This window comes from Cricetulus griseus, chromosome 3, assembly GCF_003668045.3.
Source record: "Cricetulus griseus strain 17A/GY chromosome 3, alternate assembly CriGri-PICRH-1.0, whole genome shotgun sequence".
NCBI classification, from domain to species: domain Eukaryota; kingdom Metazoa; phylum Chordata; class Mammalia; order Rodentia; family Cricetidae; genus Cricetulus; species Cricetulus griseus.
Window position 1 is genome coordinate 43,571,739 of NC_048596.1, and position 19,453 is coordinate 43,591,191.

A 19,453-nucleotide genomic window follows, 5' to 3' on the forward strand; every position below is an offset into this window, starting at 1 on the left:
GTCAAGGGATGCTGACACACTCAAAGCAAGCAATAGTGGGGGGGGAAGTTCAATAATCCCAGATTTAAAGCAAGAGCTGGACCAGCAAAAAGGTAGACATTTGCCAGATGCTGGAGCAACAGAAGATACAGACTCTGCCCAGCCATGGGAGGAAGAAGTCGGCTTGGGTAGAAGAGCCCAGTGTCTCTTATCCCAAACTTAGATTTCCTGATGATATTTCCTCTTGTTTAAAATTACTGGAGGCCAGTGGGGGATTCTACCTTGAAGATGAGGATAATTGATGACCCTGAGATAGAATTTTTAGTGTGCTTGCTTCCAGAACAAAACAGGACAGAAAACAGTGATGATGGATCTGGACTGAGGTTCCAAAAGGGAGACAAATAACCTGGAGAGCTGGTCTCTGAAGTTTTTCCGGTTCTTAAGCTGTTGGATGCCTTTTAGTTCCTAAAAAACAAAGTTGGTCTTCAGAAAACTTCCACCTGTGACAAGAATGTTAACATTAACTTTCGGGTTTGATTCAAAGCCGAATGAATAAATCAGTGATTGTGAGATTAGCCAGATGCTATTGACTATCGAAACTGAGTGGTACATACATTGGGTAGGGGACAATTATCAGTTACATGTGCAATATATATTTCTATATCTGTTTAAATTTTTCTTTAGTTTTTAATCTAAAAATTTAACTCTGAAGTTGCTTTACTAAATACCAGCAAATAAATAAATAATTAAATAAATAAATAAATAAATAAAATAGAGATAGAGTCCCATTCTGTAGGTTAGGTTGACCTGAAACTCACTGGGTAGGCCATGTCTGCCTTAAACTCATAGCAATCCTCCTGCCTCAACTTCTCCAATGCTAAGATTAGAAGTGTGATCCACTAGCCCTAGTGAAAACCAGAAATTTAGAAATTGCTTTCACATCCTATCATTTCTCTTTGCATTTCTATAAATCTTTAGTTTGGCTCTTTAAAGACAACTTGTCAGATGAAACAAGAGCCTCTTATCTCTGTATGTAAAAGACACAACTCTGAGATGTTGGTCCTCTTGTCCTAGGCTCACTCCCTACCCCAGTCTTGAAGGAGTATAGGGTAAATAAAAGCATCTGGAAGTTACCTCTGCTCTTACACTGCCTTAAACATGCTACTCGATGTATTTTAATGAAATAGAGAAGACTTTTTATCAAGTTTCATTGCATGAAAACATCAAAGCAAGCAGTTATATGAAATACCCTTGTGATGGCTTTGATCAGGCCAAGCTAACAATCAGCACACAGGACAGTCCTGACTCTCCAGCTCTTTGTTAGAATTCCCATCTCTCTTTGACATGGACATCCCTGTGTGTGAGTGTTGCCTTAAAGCTGGGACACACTCTGCAGGAGACCAAGAAGCATATTGCTTCCAATGGTACTAAGTTTGGTGAGCAGAATCTGAGGGACCAAGAAGCCAAGACCAAGGTGGCCTTCTGTGTTTGTTTGTGAACTTGAGTCCTGTTCTGTTTCCAAACTGATGCAAATGACACAGGGATGGGAAACGATGCTTTACCCCCAACTTCTTCCAATGCTGGGATTGTTACAGCCAGCTCCCCAGCTAATGGTTGTGAACATGGCCTGAGTTCACAAATGCCACAGCAATCCAGAGGTTCACAGAACAGTTACTCTCCAAGTGTGATCTCTATAGGATCCATAGGAAGTGGCATTAGCATACCAAAGAAACATCAGAACTCCCGTGATTATTGCAGTGCCATTCACAATGGCTAAGATACATAAAGAATCTTGCTACCCAACTGACAGAGGAAATGATAAAGACATGAAGGATATATACACAACCAATTATCATTCAGCCATAAAGAAGAATAAAATCCTTCCTTTAGCAGCAAGATGGTTGGAAACACAGGATATTGTGCTAAATGACATAAGCCATACTCAGACAAATACTACATATTCTTACGTTAATATGAGGAGAGTAAAACTAGTCAAACTGAATGTAGACCAGTAATTACTAGAGGGAAGGAAGGGTAGGGAGGGAAGTAGAGGAGAGAAGGATTCGATGACAGAGATAAAAAAGTTATGGCACCCCACAGCATAGTGGGGCCACTGCAGACCCCAATGCCCAATTGTAGATTTTATAAAGATTCAGACAAGAGGAGCTTGAGGACTCCAACCACAAAGAAGTGATAAGGAGGTAGAAATGGTACCTGCCCTGATGTCGTCAGTAGATGCTAATTGTATGTGCTGAAATACCACACCATGCTTCATTAGCCTGGACAATCGCTGCATAAGATGCCTAAGCAAAATTTTAAGTAATGAGTAAAATCATTTAAAGCTTTTTAAATGTGTGCTCTCTGGATCAGTAATGTTAGCACCACCAAAAAAACTATCGGAAATGCAAATTTTCAATCCTTTCCCTGAGCTCTGCTGAATTGAAAAAACTGGAGGTGGAACCTTGGCTCCCTTCATCTGTTCACATTACCTATCTGATTCTTACATTTATTTTATCAACAGTTTGTGTTTTTCCAAGCAGAATGCTTGGATTTGGTTGACTTAATCCCATCTGCTCTTATGATTACTCTGCAAAGAAAGATGAAACCCAAACACCAAAAATATTAGTAGTGACATCATGATATATATTGTATACATACAAAAACAAAAGGTTTTTTTCCTTTTGTTTAAAGTAAAAACAAGCTTGTTTTACATGTCAATCCCAGTTCCCTCTCCCTCCCCTCCTCCCCTTCTTCCCACTAACCCCCTATCCCATCCCTTACCCAGGGAGGGTAAGGCCTTCCATGGGGGATCTTCAAAAATCTGTCAGCATTTGGAGCAGAACCTAGGCCCTTCCCATGTGTCTAGGCTGAGAGAGTATCTCTCCATGTGGAATGGGCTCCCAAAGTTCATTCATATACTATGGATAAATACTAATCCACTACTAGAGGCCCCATAGATTGCCCCGGCCTCCAAACTGACACAATGTTCAGAGGGTCTGGGTCAGTCCTAAGCTGGTTTCCCAGCTATCAGTCTGGGGCCCATTTGTTCAGGTCAGTTGTTTCTGTGGATTTCTCCAGCCTGGTGTTGACCCCTTTGCTCATCACTCCTCCCTCTCTGCAACTGGATTCCAGGAGTTCAGCTCAGTGTTTATCTGTGGGTGTCTGCTTCTGCTTCTATCAGCTACTGGATGAAGGCTCTAGGATGGCATATAAGGTAGTCATCAATCTCATTATCAGGGAAGGACACTTAAGGTAGCCTCTCCACTATTGCTGTTGGTTGGTGTCATCCTTATAGATCTCTGGACATTTCCCTAGTGCCAGATTTCTCTTTAAACCTATAATGGCTCCCTCTATTATGGTATCTCTTTTCTTGATCTCCTCTTTTCTTCCTGCTCCCTCATGTCCTCCTCTCCCCTCCTCTTCTCCTCTTCTCTTTCTCCTAACTCCCTCTCTCCTCCCCCCATGCTCCCAATTTGCTCAAGAAATCTTGTCCCTTTCTGCTTCTCTGGGGGACCATGTATGTCTCTCTTAGGGTCCTCCTTAAAAACAAAGGTTTTGGGGGGTTTTTGCAGATTTTTTTATTTGAATTAGAAACAAGATTTACATGTCAATCCCAGTTCCCTCTACCTCCCCTCCTACCCTGCCACCCTCCCTCCAACTAAAACCCTACCTATCACATATCCTTTCTGCTCTCCCTGGAGGGTGAGGCCTTCCATAGGGTGTCATCAGAGTCTATCGTATCCTTTGGGATAGGGCCTAGGCCCACCCCCATGTGTCTTGGCTCAGTGAGTATTCCTCTATGTGGAATGGGCTCCCAAAGTTCACACCTATGCTAGGGATAAGTACTGAACTACTACAGAAGGTCCCGTAGATTTCCAAGGTCTCCTCACTGAAACCCGTGTTCCTGGGGTCTGGATCAGTCCCATGCTGGTATTCCAGCTATCAGTCTGGGGACCACGAGAAAAACAAAGGTTTTAGAAGCCCATTTTCTAACTTTTGTGCCAGGCCTTTGTGGGTGTTTACAAGCATGATCAAGAAACAAAGGTTGTAGAACTTCATATATGAGCAAATAAAATCTGAGTTCATTAATTACTTGTCATGTGCATAGGGCAACTTTATAGTTAGCATCTAACCTTCAGAATAGTGCTTCATTCTACTCTTTCAGGGCACTTAGACATGACACACTGCTGGCCAAATGTGGGCATGCTGATAACTGAAGAAAGCTGGCTTTCTCCAAGACCTCTGGATTCAGAGGCCCATTTGACATCGTGAAAGTCAGAAACTGTGTCTCACATTGGCTGCATTAGGCTAGAGTCTTCAATGTGCCCTTAATACTTGTGGGCACCAGTTAGCTTATTTGGAAGCTGACTCAGGATCATATCCCTCACCACTTTCTGTTCTCCCTGCTGTTTGATCCATATCTTGGGCCAAGGATGAACATGTGACTAATAGCTCACGTGCTCTGAGATGACCAGCCCCAGGCACCACTCTTTGGAGCAATGAGACCAAATCTGTACAGAGAAGCATGCACACCACATGTTCTGATTCTTGGGTCCTTCTGAAAAGACACCCAGATGAATTCTAACCACCTGCTTTTCCTCCAGGGTTTTTGATGATGGCCGATGTGTTTTGAACTGTCCCTCCTGGAAGTTTGAACTTAAGAAGCAATGTCACCTGTGCCACCACACTTGCCAAGAATGCCAAGGAAGCGGTCCTTCTAACTGCACTTCCTGCAGGGCAGGTGAGGGCAATTGCTGCTGGCTCCTGCTTCACATTGGTCTGTTCTCTCACAAGGCAGCATTTGGTTTGGCTCAGAAGCCAAGGGACAGAGCTGAGGTTCAGGGCAGACAGCTGCTCATTACACCACCAGTACAACCTGAAGGCTCTGTTGCCACCAGGACACATAAGCCTTGTTCACATAATCACACACGTTGACTCACTGCCCTGAGGGAGATGAGAGAGGTGAAGAGAGAGGCCTTCCCCGGGGAAGCAAGAGGAAAGACTATTACATGTGTTGTCAACCATGCCATGCTCAATAAAGCCAAGCCTTGTTGTGGTAGACCTGAAAAGCCAGGGAATTATCAAGACACATATGGTCCCTAAAATGAATAATGCATCAAAGGTTATGTCAGGTCTCAGAGTTGAGCTATGCCATTCAGATGGCAAGGTAATCAATCTACACATGACAGATGTGACCTTTTGGGTCTAGTCTGAGTTACTCTCAGAGTATCTGCCATCACTGGCATGGAGGCCATGCCCTCGGCATGTTCCTCTGCAGTTTAGTCTTGACACTGCTCCAGCCTTGTTTTATATGCCTGTTCTCTATTTTGACTTTGTGAGAACTGGGATCACATTATTTTTCCTATATAGTAAACAGAGTTTATGTTTCAGGCAAATTTAAATTTTGTGCAATTTTAAAGAAAAAGAGTAGACTATTGGTCACTGTTGAAAAGTTGGATGGTGTGGTTGCACTAGGCCCATCTTTCCCAAAGATATTTCAGGGTGAAGCCTCAAAGAGGCTACTCTGCATTCTCCACAGTCCTCGCTGGGTGCGGTCGTCTAGCTGATCCTGAGGTGTCATTTGTCTAGTGAAAGAGACTTATTTCTTTTCATTCTTGTTTACAGTAAAACCAAGAAAAATGAAAAAAAAAAATGACAACATCTTAGATTGGCGTGAATACAGAAAATTGGAGCCCTGCACTTCCTTTCACACATCTTATCACTCTTAAGATCCATCTCGGCCATAAAGACTTTATGTCCCAGATGAGCAGTGAATGTTTTCTACACTGGTCTGAACATGAGACAGTATCTGGCATGCAGACTGTATACACACAGAAGATATGTACAAGAATCCGTAGTTTGGGAGTCAGTCCCTCAAGACTAGCAGTCAGGAAATGCACAACTGACCCAACATCCTAGATTGATTGATTGATTTCTAACAAGATCTCCTGTATCCCAGGCTGCTCCCAAACTTACTATATAGCTGAGGATAACCTTGACCCTTTGGTTCTCCTACCCCCACCTCCTAAATGCTGGGATTACAAGCATGCACCACAACACCTGGTTTTACGAAATCCTGAGATTACATGTGCTAAGCAAATACCCAACATCCCAGCCCCCAGCTTTCTTACTAACTAGAAGACACCAAAATAGTCACTTCTTTAAGCCTCTTCTTATTTGTTTAAAAAGATAGAAAAGACAAATATGCTTTTAAAATCACTTTCCCATCCAGTGGGAACTCTACATCTCAACATACCACACAATTAGAACAAAGTTTAGATGCTAAGCAAATGTCAAATAGTCTAGTATCTTACTACTGCTTGTAGCAAACCACATGAAGGACTTTGACATTTTTTTTCATATTTTATACTTGAAGGGCTGCATCCAATCTATAATCTTAAATATTAAGTGCCTTCCTCCTTTGCATGAGTTACAAGTAGAAGCAATGGAGAATAAAACACATGGGAACATGATGCTTGTGATGGTTACGAGTTTGTTAACTTGACCTGATTGAGAAATGCTTCATAGATTTTTAAGGAAATCGCTGCTCACTCAATGTTTTTGTGCAAGCATTTTCAGAGAGGATTGACCAAGAGGGAAATTCCACCCTTAATGGAGGCTATACTACCACATGAGCTGTGGTACAGATGGAGGGGTCAGGGGAATGAGAAAGCCACTTAGTATGGGAATTCTTCTCTGCTGTGTGGCTACCAGGAAGTGAGCATCTCCACTCCATCATGCCCTCGCTGCCATGATGTGCTAACACCCTTGAAACTGAGAGACAGGATAAATCTTCTGTCCCCTCAAGCATTCCTGGTGGATATTTCTGTCACTGCAATGAAAAAAACTGACTCACTGTCAAGGAGTTTACAGACTAATAGGGAGGTTTGTCCTCACATACTGAACAACGAAAAACTATCAGATAAAGACCAAATGAGCAGTCAGAATGCTGCCACAGATCATTTCCATATGTGATGAGCAGAGGTTTCCTGGAGAGGGTATTTGTTTACCAAACCCTTACTTAACATGCTCTCTGCACAAGAAAAGCTTGTGCTAACACAGCAAGGATAGTCTATGCCTTGAGATTACCATGCTGAAGATGAATGCTTAACCTCAAAAAAAAAAAAAAAAAAAAAAACTCCCGAATAGAAATTTTAATATAAAAGGTTGAAGGTCAGCAAGCTCATGTGGGTCAGTCCAGCATTATACTGACTTTTTGCTTCTGTCTTTGCAACAAGGAACTACTGTTAACTTCATACACATACTCAGTGTCCCTTCAGCCTGAATGTCAGTGGTTTGGATCTCTGGGTGGTGGCTCACATGCTGAGTGAATGGTAGACCAGATGTTCTAGGGAACACAGATCAGCTGTTCTTCAGATCTGGGGCCACATGGGAAATCTGGTTCTCAGTAGATTGAGTAAATGGATCACCAGAACACACTGAGCACTGCATCTTCCCAAAGCTGGGAGTAAGGGGCTCCTAGATAGACAGGTAGTAGTAATCTCAGTGTTGTTTTTTGAAAATATTTGTGGCTGTTTATAATCCTCTGTGGCTGATCCTGATATTTTTCTTACTGATTAAATGTTTCTGTTCTCTCCGGGAACAAATTGCCGCTCTGTCATGCTGGGAAATTGCTGATTCTCTCCTTATAGAGCCCAATGTTGACAGAAATAAAACCCTTAGGGATGACGTGAACGAAGTGTGGAGGTGTGCATGATTTAGGATGTCAATAGGGCCATCCTTAGAACATCAGTACAAGCATGTGATTTTAGTAGTGATTCCAAATCATTGTGAGATTATGCTTTTATCAAGTGTATCTGCCAAGAAGTGCATGCTATTTTTATGGCATCTCTGTAACCCCCAAGTCTGAACGGGTCTACCTTTACTCAAAGGAGCCCTTGGGAAAGTTAAACACATTTTGAATTGTAGCTATCCACAAAACATGGTTTGTGGTTTTGCAATGACATCCCAAATAGAAGTTGTTCACTCAAATACATAAAATAGTGTAAAATGATTCTCTGCATGGAAAACTTTTCAGCGATAAGGATTTAGATATTGCACTTTTTATTAAATCCATTCTGGTGTTCTTGGTCCCCTAGAAACAAAAGCATTCAATTGTTTCCCTTTTTAATAAAACATCTTACATTATATGAGTTCCAGAGCTGGTTTCTGCATCTTCTCTTTCCCATGCCCCTCTAACTGATCAGACAAGCACGGTCGGGGACGCTTCCTATACCAAGGGGAATGTCGGGAGAGCTGCCCTGTGGGCCATTATCCTGCCAAGGGACATGCCTGCCTGCCCTGCCCAGACAACTGTGAACTTTGCTACAACCCACACGTCTGCAGTAGATGCATGAGTGGCTACTTCATCGTGCCCACCAACCACACATGTCAGAAGCTGGAGTGCGGACAAGGTGAGGCCTCTACAGGGTCCTACTCAGCACCAGGAGGTGGGATGAGAGATTATACCTCTGGGTATTGGGGAGGCTTTGACTACCTTTCTTTCAATTGTCATGGTGTTATTATGAGCACTTAGAATTACTCTGAATAGCTCAATATGCAAGTGGAGGTACTTTCCCTTCCCTTTCCCCAGACTCACAATGCCCAGGCAAGGGAGATAAACTGAGATCAGAATCTAAGTGTTGGCCAACAGTTTTCTTCCTCTCAATTACTAGGTATGAGACCTTGGGCAAAACTAATCTAATTTCTCCATGCCTTGGGGCTTTATGTGAAAAGGGGCAAGCATAACACCAAGTAAGATTGACATGAGAAGCAAGAAGAATCAGTGTATCCAAACCTACTTGAAATTGTTGAGTGCTCTGTGATTGTATGCTGTCACTGTTCAATTACTTTGTTATATTGAGAGATGATAAGTTTAGCAGCATTGATTATATTTGCTGTTTTATATGTGAATCTGCTATGTAAAAATTATGACTGGCCAGTGTCTGTTCAGTTTCAAGATACTTTTAATTAAGCACCCCTTGTATTTCTCCTTCCTGTTTACAGAGACAATAAAATATTTTTTAATTTTAAATATGTTTAGTAGGTCAAATATAGAATCTGATCTTTATATATCTAATTCTGTTTTCCTAGACACAGAACTGACTTAATTATATGAATCCAATCTACTAGCTTGACTTTGGAATTAGTTATATGGCCAACTGTGGTGGGTCATAGCTGTAATCTCAGTACCCAGGAGATGAAAACAATGAGTTTAAGATCAATTTAAGCTACATGGTGAGCTCCAAGTCAGCCAGAGCTACATAGCCAGACCCTGTCTCAAAAATCAAAGTGAAACAAACAAAAGACTAGTTATATGGAATATAGTCTAAGCCTCTTCTATTTGTACCCACTTGTGTGGTGCAGTATGTTAAGTTAATACAGGATTTTAAAGTACATGACATCCTTCTTCAAGATGGTTTTGGGCTTCATAATCGCTCTGTGATTCACATGTAAATGAACCACACACCAAACACAATGTTTTCCTAGCAGTGAGCATTCCTCTACCCAGTGGGTTGAGTTGTGTTTTCCATTCCTTTCACTGTGCAGGTGAATTCCAGGATTCTGAATATGAAGAATGCATGCCTTGTGAGGAAGGATGCCTGGGGTGCACTGTGGGTATGTCATGTTCCTTTGTTACTTAAAACGTTTAAATAGCCATGTCCCTTGTCGCACATGCTGATGCTGCCATTGCTTCAGCAAGGAGTCTTGTCATCGAGGTAATTATCAGTGTCCCCATCACTCTCCCTAGTATAGACGTTGTCACAGTGAAGCGATGCTTGTGAGGCAATAGTGTCACGCTTAAGAAAGCATAGCCGTGTCTCCCCCTGACACTCTAACTCTTCTTTATGGAGCTGACAAATAAAATCAAACAAAGAAATGTTTGTTGGCTCTAACTCACTAGGTATGTGGAACCCAAAAGGTAATGGGTAGAGAAATAAGGGGATCTCCTTTTGTGAAAGTGACCCCACTGCCTGGGGCCTAAGAAAGTTTTTGTACTGTGGTGAAGTCAAGATTCCTGTTACACAAAGAAAAGCATGCAGACTCTAGTTCAAGCTTGTAGCGCCCCCATCCCTTCATCTCACACTGCTGCTACTCTGGCAAAGGAGAAGATGGGGTTGCTTTATAGCACACCACATCAGTGAATTTGATTTTAAAAAATGTAAAATAGGGAGACTGTGATATCAAGACTGTACTTTTATGTAAGTCTAGGCCACATATAGAAAACAGCATATAGGATCTGTGAAGGAAAATTCCAGCAGGAACAAAGTAATTTCTCTTTGCAGGGGCTTCTGTGGAGCCCTATGGTCCTCTAAAATGGTATTATGTACATACATATCACATGGGAAGTTTGTCCGGATGCAGACAAGCTGTCAGTGGGGTCACTGCGGTTGCTCGATAGACCACTTTCAAAGTGTCACATTGCACTTCAGCTATGTAGAATTTATTGGCCTTACCTACTAAACTTAATTATTTGTTTTTTTGTTTGTTTGTTTATTCTTCTCTCATATGATACATCCCAATCAGTTTCCCCTCCCTCTACTCCTCCCTGCTTCCCCTGCCACCTCCCCTCTTCCCCAGATCCACTCGGCCTCTGTTTTCCTTCAAAAAAGAGCAGGCCTCCCTTTTTTTTTTTTAGCTTTTTGACTTTATTCCATCTTCAGGACTTCTAAGCTTCTTCCGTTAGCAGGGATGCCAACCCAAAATGGCATAACAAGATGCAATAAGACTAGTCACAGACCCTCATATCATGGCTGTAGGAGACAACCCAGTAGAAGGAAAGGGGTCCCAAGAGCAGGTGAAAGAGTCAGTGACATCCCCACTCCCACTGTTAGGAGTCCCATAAGAACACCAAGTAAACAAGCATAACATATATGTGGAGGACCTAACATAGACCATGCAAGCTCTGGGATTGCTGCTTCGGTCTCTGTGAGCCCCTATAAGCCCTGCCTAGTTGATTCTGTGAACCATATTTTCCTGGTGTCCTTGACACCTCTGACTCCTACAATTCTTCCTCCCCATCTTCTGTGACTTCCTTTAATTCTTAAATATTATGCATGAACTATAATTTATCCAAGGCTTTAGAAACGTGAATAGCATTCTTTCATTATTATCTGTTGTGGAATGAGGAGAAGAAATACAGTAACAGTAAAACTTCAGAAGGAGGTGGCAGTCACAGATTTAAGGGTAAAATTCTAAATATCTGGGAAATTTAAACACAAATAATAAAGGACTACAATTAAAACAATGACAACAGATTTTATACGTTACTTATGGCTATTTTAATTGTGTGTTTTGTTGTATTTTGTTTTTACAACATACCCGAATTACAGTCTTTCTTAAGAAGTAATAGGAGATCTTTCTGGCAGCAATGATAGATGTTCTGATGGTCTTGATTTTACTTTTGTCCATTTCAAACCTGTTTTCCACTTAGGTGTCCCACCCCAACTGGATTTCTTTTGCACCTTCACCATTGCATGCTGAACACCCCTGCCTGCATCTTTGTGTATCACAGTGGGTGGAGAGGGAGTGTTTGTGTGTGTTGTGGGGACAGATCTTAAACATGTTGCCTCTCTTGGCTTTGTTTAGGGATGACAATAGAACAAATCCACTAAGTTAAACAAAGAAGAGTAAGTTTTCCTTCCACATGTTTGAAACACCCCAAAAAGAATGTACCTTTGAAAACTCCCTCAGATTCAGATAGCATCCTAAAAGGTATATGATGGTAAATGACATTATTCTTTGGGAGACGGAATAAACATCTACTCATACCAAATTAAGAACTGATGGCAGACCAAAGTACAGATACCAGAAGCTTGGTGAACCAATGAGTTTATGGGGGTTACTTGCAGGAGCACAAATAACTCAAAGACAGCTGCATCATCAAAGCCCATCCTAACATGGGTGACAACTCATGAAAGCTGGGAAACCTGGAGCATACTGAACAATCTTTAGAAAGCTCAACAGGCTAACATGTGTCCTTTCCAAGCTTCTCAGCTGTTCTAAGTCTTTTCTGAGAGTACTTGCCATTAGTCCTTAATGCATACATGCATATGTATGTATGTATGTATGTATGTATGTATGTATGTATGTATGTGTGCTTGAGAAGAGAGGGGCCTAATGAATCTGGTCAGTTTCAGGGACTTCCTGAAGCTATTTTGAGATGTTTATTTTCTGAGCTTAGTGAGCTTCTCTGCAGGATGGAATGTTTCACCTCCCCATGTAAACATCCTGTATCTTAGTGATCTACACAATGGATGTGAGCAATAACAAGGCAACCATGAACACTGGGAGATTCAATGGCATGGCTTAAGATGAGACCAAAGTGTTGTAATTGAGAAATGATTCCATAGGAGAGACTGGCCAACCAGGGCCTGGAGATCTGGAGTCTCCTTAACTGACAAGTCAGTCTGATTCACTTCACAAAGTGCTGTTAAAATATCTCACTCACTCCTTAATTTAGGAGACTTTAGCTATCTGCTTTGTGCCCAGTGCCAATCTTGGTACTGGGAATTCAAAGGTGACATGGCAGGCAAACATCTAGAGATGTGCCTGGAATGTTGTACTTTATAAGGCTGACCCAGAGTGCAGGGAGGTTCAAGTATAGCAAGGTCACCAGGGAAGGCAACAAGAACATTCAAAATGCTGAGTTAACAGCCGAAATTCTAATATTTCTCTTCATTTACAAAATTTCTGTGTTGGATCTTGTGTGTTCTTGAACTGACTTGCCTGACCTCAACCATGACCTCATTTCTGAGACCTTGTGATAATCTCCAGTGGAATGAACCCTCCCTTTCTCCCTTTCATGTGTAGGTTGCTATGACATTGGTCTAACATTTGCTATGTGCATATCTTTCTGCCTGTCACTGAAGGGCTTGCTTGAGAATATGCTCTCTGGCTTACATTGTCTGCTCCCACAAGCAAAGCAGCAGCCCAGGATCATAAAGTACACACAGTTGATAAGCAAATGTCACTCACTTGTAATGGCATGGCTTACAGTGTTCTGACTCTACCATGGTGTGATAATGATCTTAGGGTACTAAATTAGGATCTTGTTCTTCACTCACAATATGCATACAGAATTTCCCCATGTTGCTATGCAGCAGCAAACCACAGCTGCTAAGAGATCACAAGCTCAAGTCAACAACCAATACCTTGCAGTGTGCTATGTGACCAGTGATTCTTCAATATATTACATGAGATAACCAATGTTTCATTACAAAACAATCTTGTGTTAGAGGCACTTCCTTAAGTGTACACTGCTGTGTTCTGAGAGAATATGAAAGGCAGTCTGTGTCCTAGACTCTAGGATATGCTATGATGTTTGGTAAGCCATGAGTATTAAATACATTTTTGTCTTAATGGTATGTTCCATTTGTGTTTATCCAAACATAACTCCATTGTAAGAAAAAAAAAACATGTGTGTAAATGTTTACTGGGCTGAACTTGAGGGTTTCTCAAGTTCAAAACTGAAAGATAGCTCATGAGACTCAGGGGTTCAGAGTCAGTGTTTTCTCTAATTAAATGTTGTATGCAACCCAAGAAAAGGAAAGAAATCATACAATAAAACGATTTTATAGAATATTAGAATGGAAAGGTTTGATGAAAACATGGTTTGTTGCATTTTATAGTTTTAAGAAGGTAAGAATGCGAACTTTAAAAGATACTTAGCAAGTTCTGCCCAAAATTCTTCTTGTGAAGCAAAACATCATCCTTTGGAGAGAAATCTGCTTTATTCCATCTGAACAATGCAGATTCTTTTTTGAAGGGGTCTAGACAATCTCTAGAGGAATTAAGGACAAGTACGAGCAGACATTTGAGACATTTTTATCTATGCTATGTCATAAACAGTTGTTGTGGATGCTAGGGATATTTTGAGAGTTTTATATTCGTTTTCAGAGATTCAGAGCCCTGTCGATTAATGTCTGTGTTTTACAACTAATAAAGGAAAACTCAATTTCCAGGTTGATGGAAATCACAGCCAGCTCCAGGGAGGAGCTAGGCCTTGTCGGTTCAAGAAATGTTTCATAAAGGAGACAGAAAGCTAACCCATGACCAAAAAGTGATTGTTTTGTCTGGAGGAAAACACTGAATTTGATAGTCTGGGATCAAGCTGAGGGAATATTTATTATTATGGAGTGAGGTTTCTCTTCTTTATCAGGCTGTAAACAAACAGCATTCCTATTTTTTTCTAAGAACAGTTGATGTCAAATTCTTTGTCTTTCTAGCAAGTACCTTCACTTTACATTTTCCACAAAGGCAAATCTGAGTGGGACTATTTGGGGGTGAGGTAAATGAAGCAATTTTATCTGATGTTTTGCGGTATCTTTCACAGTTTTAATTTAGTGAAGGTAGTATAACCTGAGATTGGAGATCTCCAATACTTATTTATCCATTGTCTTAATAATGGACTTTAATCACATGATATAAAATCTTTACTCCCTTACATCATTAATAAAAACAGAAGTTATTGTGCTTGTATTTTGGCTTCAAAGGACATAATGAAATTTCATTAATTTTTGTTCCTTGAAATAAATGTAGTCTAGAAACTTTTTTAAAATTTAAGCAATTGCCAAAAAGAAATAGATTCATATACTTTAAGTTTCAAACAAGGAGACAAAGCTATGCATAAGAAAAATTTAGACAGGGACCCTCCTGCCCTGAAACAGTCAAAAGAGTTTTCCAGAGAGGCAGTGCAGAAAGGAGACTGTGAGTTTGCCTGTGTTGCCCATAAAGAAGAGGGAGAGCTGCCCTAAGCTTGGGGCTTCCAGTTATTGACAAGTGGCAAGATATTCTGCCCTGGATTTTTCACCACTAAATGTATGACCGTTGAAGAAAGAATGAGCTATTATAAGAAAACAGAGAAGTGTTTAGAGAAGCCATTAAAAATCCAAACCTTGAATTCAGTGAATGTATTTAAAATATTCTTTAGCTGAAGCAGAACAACTGAAGGTTAAAGAGCAACAGACAGACAGAAGGAAAAATCTGGAACTAGGAGATGTGTCTCAGTAGTAGAAAGCTTGCCTAATATATGTGAGGCCCTCCATTCCATCCTCTGCACTTAAATAAATAAATATACAAATAAACAGGAAAGTAGAATGATGGGGTTGTTCTGGGTTTTTTTTCTGTTTAAAACGGGGTCTACCATAGCCCAAATTGGCCTCAACTTACGATGTAGGATGATCTTTGATTTCTGGTCCTCCTTCATCCACTTCCCCACTACTGGGGTTACAGCTGTGTGCCACTGCCCTCAGTGATGAAGAGATCAAACTCAGGGCTTCCTGCATGCGGGACAATGGAGATGGATCCTCGGCTGTAGGGTGCTATTCTGAGGAGGTATTTGGCTACTGACTTAACAGTGTTCAAGGGTAATTGACAGGCAGAGGGGCTGTAGTACCAACAGCAGTAATGGTGCTCTTATAGAATCCAGGTAGAAGCAAAAGTAGTCTAGCCAAGGTGACATTAAGAAAATATGAGGAAAGGTGTAAGCTTTTAAAAATCACATGAGACAAATGGCCCCCAAGCATAAGAAAAGCTACCTGTTTATTGGGTAGAAAATACAAATTAAAGTGACCATGGGTTGCATGACTTTCCCTGGGCAGTCTGTTTGGTTCACCCCAGATACAGAGGCAATAGCAGACCAAGGAAATCATGTCTTGCAAGTCCAACTGGGTAAGCTACTGTGTTTATTGGAGGTGCTTAAAGGAACATGAGTGAGAGATTGTGCACAGGAGCATGGGAAAGTTAAAGCTCACTGCATACCAGCCTCTTCTTCACAGCCCTCGATCACCATTTGCATCCTCAGTGAGGTGTGGGACTCCTTAAACCTTAATAGCTTCAAGAGCCTTCACTTCCTACCATGAAGGAATGTTAATGAGTCCAGTCTTGTGAGGGTCTCCTGAGGGTGGATGAACAGTTGCTCTAATTCAAGACAGCAGTGAGCACACCAACCCAGAGGAATGCACAACCCCACAGGACAGTTCTTTACCTATCAGACTGGCATATCAAAAGCACATCAACTCTCCAGGCAAGGCTGTGGGAGAGGAAATACATTTATTCCCTGTGGTGGGAACTAAATGGTACAGCCTTTGAAGAACATGTGACAGCTGTGTTATAATTGTCTATGCATTGACACTTGGACCCTATGACACCTCTTCTAGAAATCTAAGCTAAGAATACATACTTTGAATTTGAAAACAAATTCAAAACAGTGTGCACTAGTCTACCTCATGCAACAGGTTGAGTTCTGAGACTCTCAATGGACGCCCAACACGACAGCAGTTCAAAACCATACCATTCAATGTCTTTCCATCTAAACTAAGAACTATTACACACTGTGGTGCTAACTTAAAGTCTGATTACAACAGCAAAAGTAGTACAAATTTATTTTTCTGGTATCATGATATCACAGACATTTGTTCTTGTGCAGGATTGTAGCAATTTTGCCATGCCCCTCCCTTTTTGGTTTTTCAAATGTCCTTAAGATGATAAGTTTATCTTTTCTCTTAGAAACATTTTTGGTTTTTCCTTGAGTTTGGGGGGCACTGTTATTCAGTAACATAAAGGTGGGGTGAACACAGCACTGCCACTCTGTACCAGCTAATCTGTTAGCTAAGATGGCCACTATGTGACTAATAGCCAGGGTGCAAATACAGACTAGATGTGCTAGACAGAGGGAAAATTTGAATCTTGGACAAGGAAGGGCAAGGTATTAGAAATCAAAGCCTTGGGTCAGGGAGGCAAGAGGATATTCAGACATCCATGGTGGTACAAACGCAGTTAGCCACTGGAAGCAGACAAAATGCTGGGCTCATATGTAAGCACGCAGAGTACTGTACAGCCATTGAGACCCAAAAAGATCTGTATAAAATAATAGTGATTTCCTGTCTCACAAGCATTCTGTTTTGTTTGCTTTGTGGTATGCTACCTTCTGGGTCAGCAAAATGTTGAAGTTAGAAGGTAAGTATATCTACATGTGTACTTGAAAAAGAACATCTGGTTGACTGTAGACCTGGAGATGGTTGTCTGTGGCATGGAGCGAGGGAGGGCTGGAGAGATGACTCAGTGGTTAATAAATCAGAGAGCTAGATTTTAGTTCTCCATGCCCAAGTTAGGTAACTCACAGTTACCTGTAACTCCAGTTTCAGAGGCTTCAACAATCTCTTCCAGCCTCTGTGTATACTCACACATGTGCACATAGACAGAGATACATGAAGAAAAATAAAAACAAACATTTTTAAATAAAAAGGAGTGGAAGAGATAATAATGAAACCTCTCCAGTTGTTTTCATGTAGCTCTGATCTTAGTCCTGTGTTTCATGTTTTCACAACAAACAGTATAGAACGAGTTGGGGGGGAGGGGATGGGGGGGTGATCTCCCACCGTGGGCAGTTTTGTTTGGGGTAAAGAACTGAAATTCAAATAGTTTTATAATTTTATCCTTAATATTTCTAATCATTAGCATATGTTTCATGGGTTTTGTTGATTCTCCTCTCCCCATCCTCTCTGTCCCCCTCCCCACCCTGTGCCCTTCCACCTCCTGTAACTTTCTTTCTGCTTTCATGTCACACACACCTCACACCTTCCTCAGCATTTCTTGCTCCCTCTCATTTATAGCCTTTACCCACAGACAGACAGACAGACAGACAGACAGACATATATATGTATGTATGTATATATATAGCAGAAGTTCAGACCCAAATATGAATAAAATCATGCAGTTCTTTTCTGGGTTATTTCACTTAATAGACTACTTTCCAGATCCATCCATTTTCCTGCAATTTCTATAACTTCAGTTTCCCCTGTGGCTGAAAAGGATTCCATTGTGGATACACACTGCATTTTATTACTCATCTACCTGCTGATCAATGAATAGAGTGGCTTGGTTTGCTTGTCACTGTGAATTATGCATCTGTAAACATGGATGGACTGACATCCTATGGCAGATGCATGGTATATACATGTATACTTGTGTAGGTATAGGGTCAGGAGGGGTATTCATGGGTAACATGGTGTTCTATTTTTATGTTTTCCAGTCTACTCCCATGCTAATTCCCCTAGTAGCTATACTAGTTATAATGCCACCAGAAGTGAATAAGACTTCCTTTTGCCCCACAGCGAATTCCTCACTGGCGTTCTTTATCTTTTGTTTTCTTGATCTTAGCTATTCTTACTGATGTGAGATGGAATCTGAAAGTGGTTTTAATTTGAGTTTCCCTGATGACTAAGGAAGGTAAACACTTCAAAAAAATATTATTGTTCGTATTTTTTATTTTGAGAACTGTCTGCTCATTTCATTGGCAGCTTAGAGATTTTGGTGCTTAATTTTTCAGGTTTTGTTCATTTATAGTTTGTTTCATGTGTATAGTGTTTTGCCTGCATATACTTCATGCCTGCAAAATACCCATGGAGACCAGAAGAGTGCGGTGGATCCCCTGGAATTGGAATTACAGACAGTTGGATAGAACCTAGATCCTCTACAAGAGCAGCCAGTGCTCTTACCTGTTGAGCCATTTCTCTAACACCATAATTTTTACAATACTTTATATAATCTAGATATAGTTCTGTCTGTGGTAGAGCTGGCAATGATCCCCCCCCCGTTCTGTAGTCACATGGCTTGTTCTGTTGGCCGTGGCTTGTTCTGTTGGCTGTTTTCTTTTCAATGCAGAAAATTTTTCATTTCATGTGGTCTCTTTTGTTTCCTCTTGGGATGTTTTCTGGGCTGTAAGAATCCTGCTTCGGAAAGTTCTTGCCTACATCACAAACTTGAGTTATATTTTCCATTATTTCTATGTAGGATCTGCTCACTTGGCCATGGCTTGTTATCCACCTTATTACCTGGTTGATTAGTTGGAAAAAAAAACCTATCATGATATTTGAGGAAGTAATGGGAAGAAAAGGGAAAGTGTTCTTCATTTTCAGAAAACTTTCAGCTGGCGATGCATAAGAAAAGCATCATTCACTCAAGGAGAATGACCAAGTAATTAGTGTGTGCTAAAATCAGTGCTTGCAAAACTGTTGGGCAACTAGATAACCACAGGGTCTTAAAATACCACCAGAATTGATGACTAATTACCAGTCTACACAAGTTACTGCAATTAGCATCTCTGTAACTACTTCCAAACAACTTGACATTATGTGTCTACTGATGAAATAAATTCCATACCAAGGATACTTTCCTCTAGTATCTGTGACAAGAATATCTAGGAGGCAAATGGGCTACCATGGGGCATTTGTCATCTTTTTCAGACATTTTCATTGTTATGCCTGAGATGATATTACTAACATCTAAGGAGAGAACTCATAATTCTGCTTTACTGCATAGGAAAGCATCCCCTAGTAATAGTGTAGTCCAAATTCTGGAATTATGAGAGAAACATGCCATATTGAGCTGGAAGACAGTCACAAGAGAAATCCCAAATGTGAACCACTTGTACAGTCACTGACCTGTACTTGTAAGGAAAATGGAATCTCAG

General features: G+C 41.0%; 1 protein-coding gene across 1 annotated transcript in view; it reads left to right on the forward strand.

The window, feature by feature from the left end:
* Positions 1 to 19,453, forward strand: part of LOC100762283 (proprotein convertase subtilisin/kexin type 5) — a 421,198-nt gene that overhangs the window by 326,591 nt on the left and 75,154 nt on the right. The window contains exons 22-24 of the mRNA XM_027406556.2: positions 4,584 to 4,720; positions 8,187 to 8,393; positions 9,529 to 9,597. Of these exons, the coding sequence (XP_027262357.1) occupies positions 4,584 to 4,720; positions 8,187 to 8,393; positions 9,529 to 9,597 (413 nt within the window). The remainder of the gene's footprint in view (positions 1 to 4,583; positions 4,721 to 8,186; positions 8,394 to 9,528; positions 9,598 to 19,453) is intronic.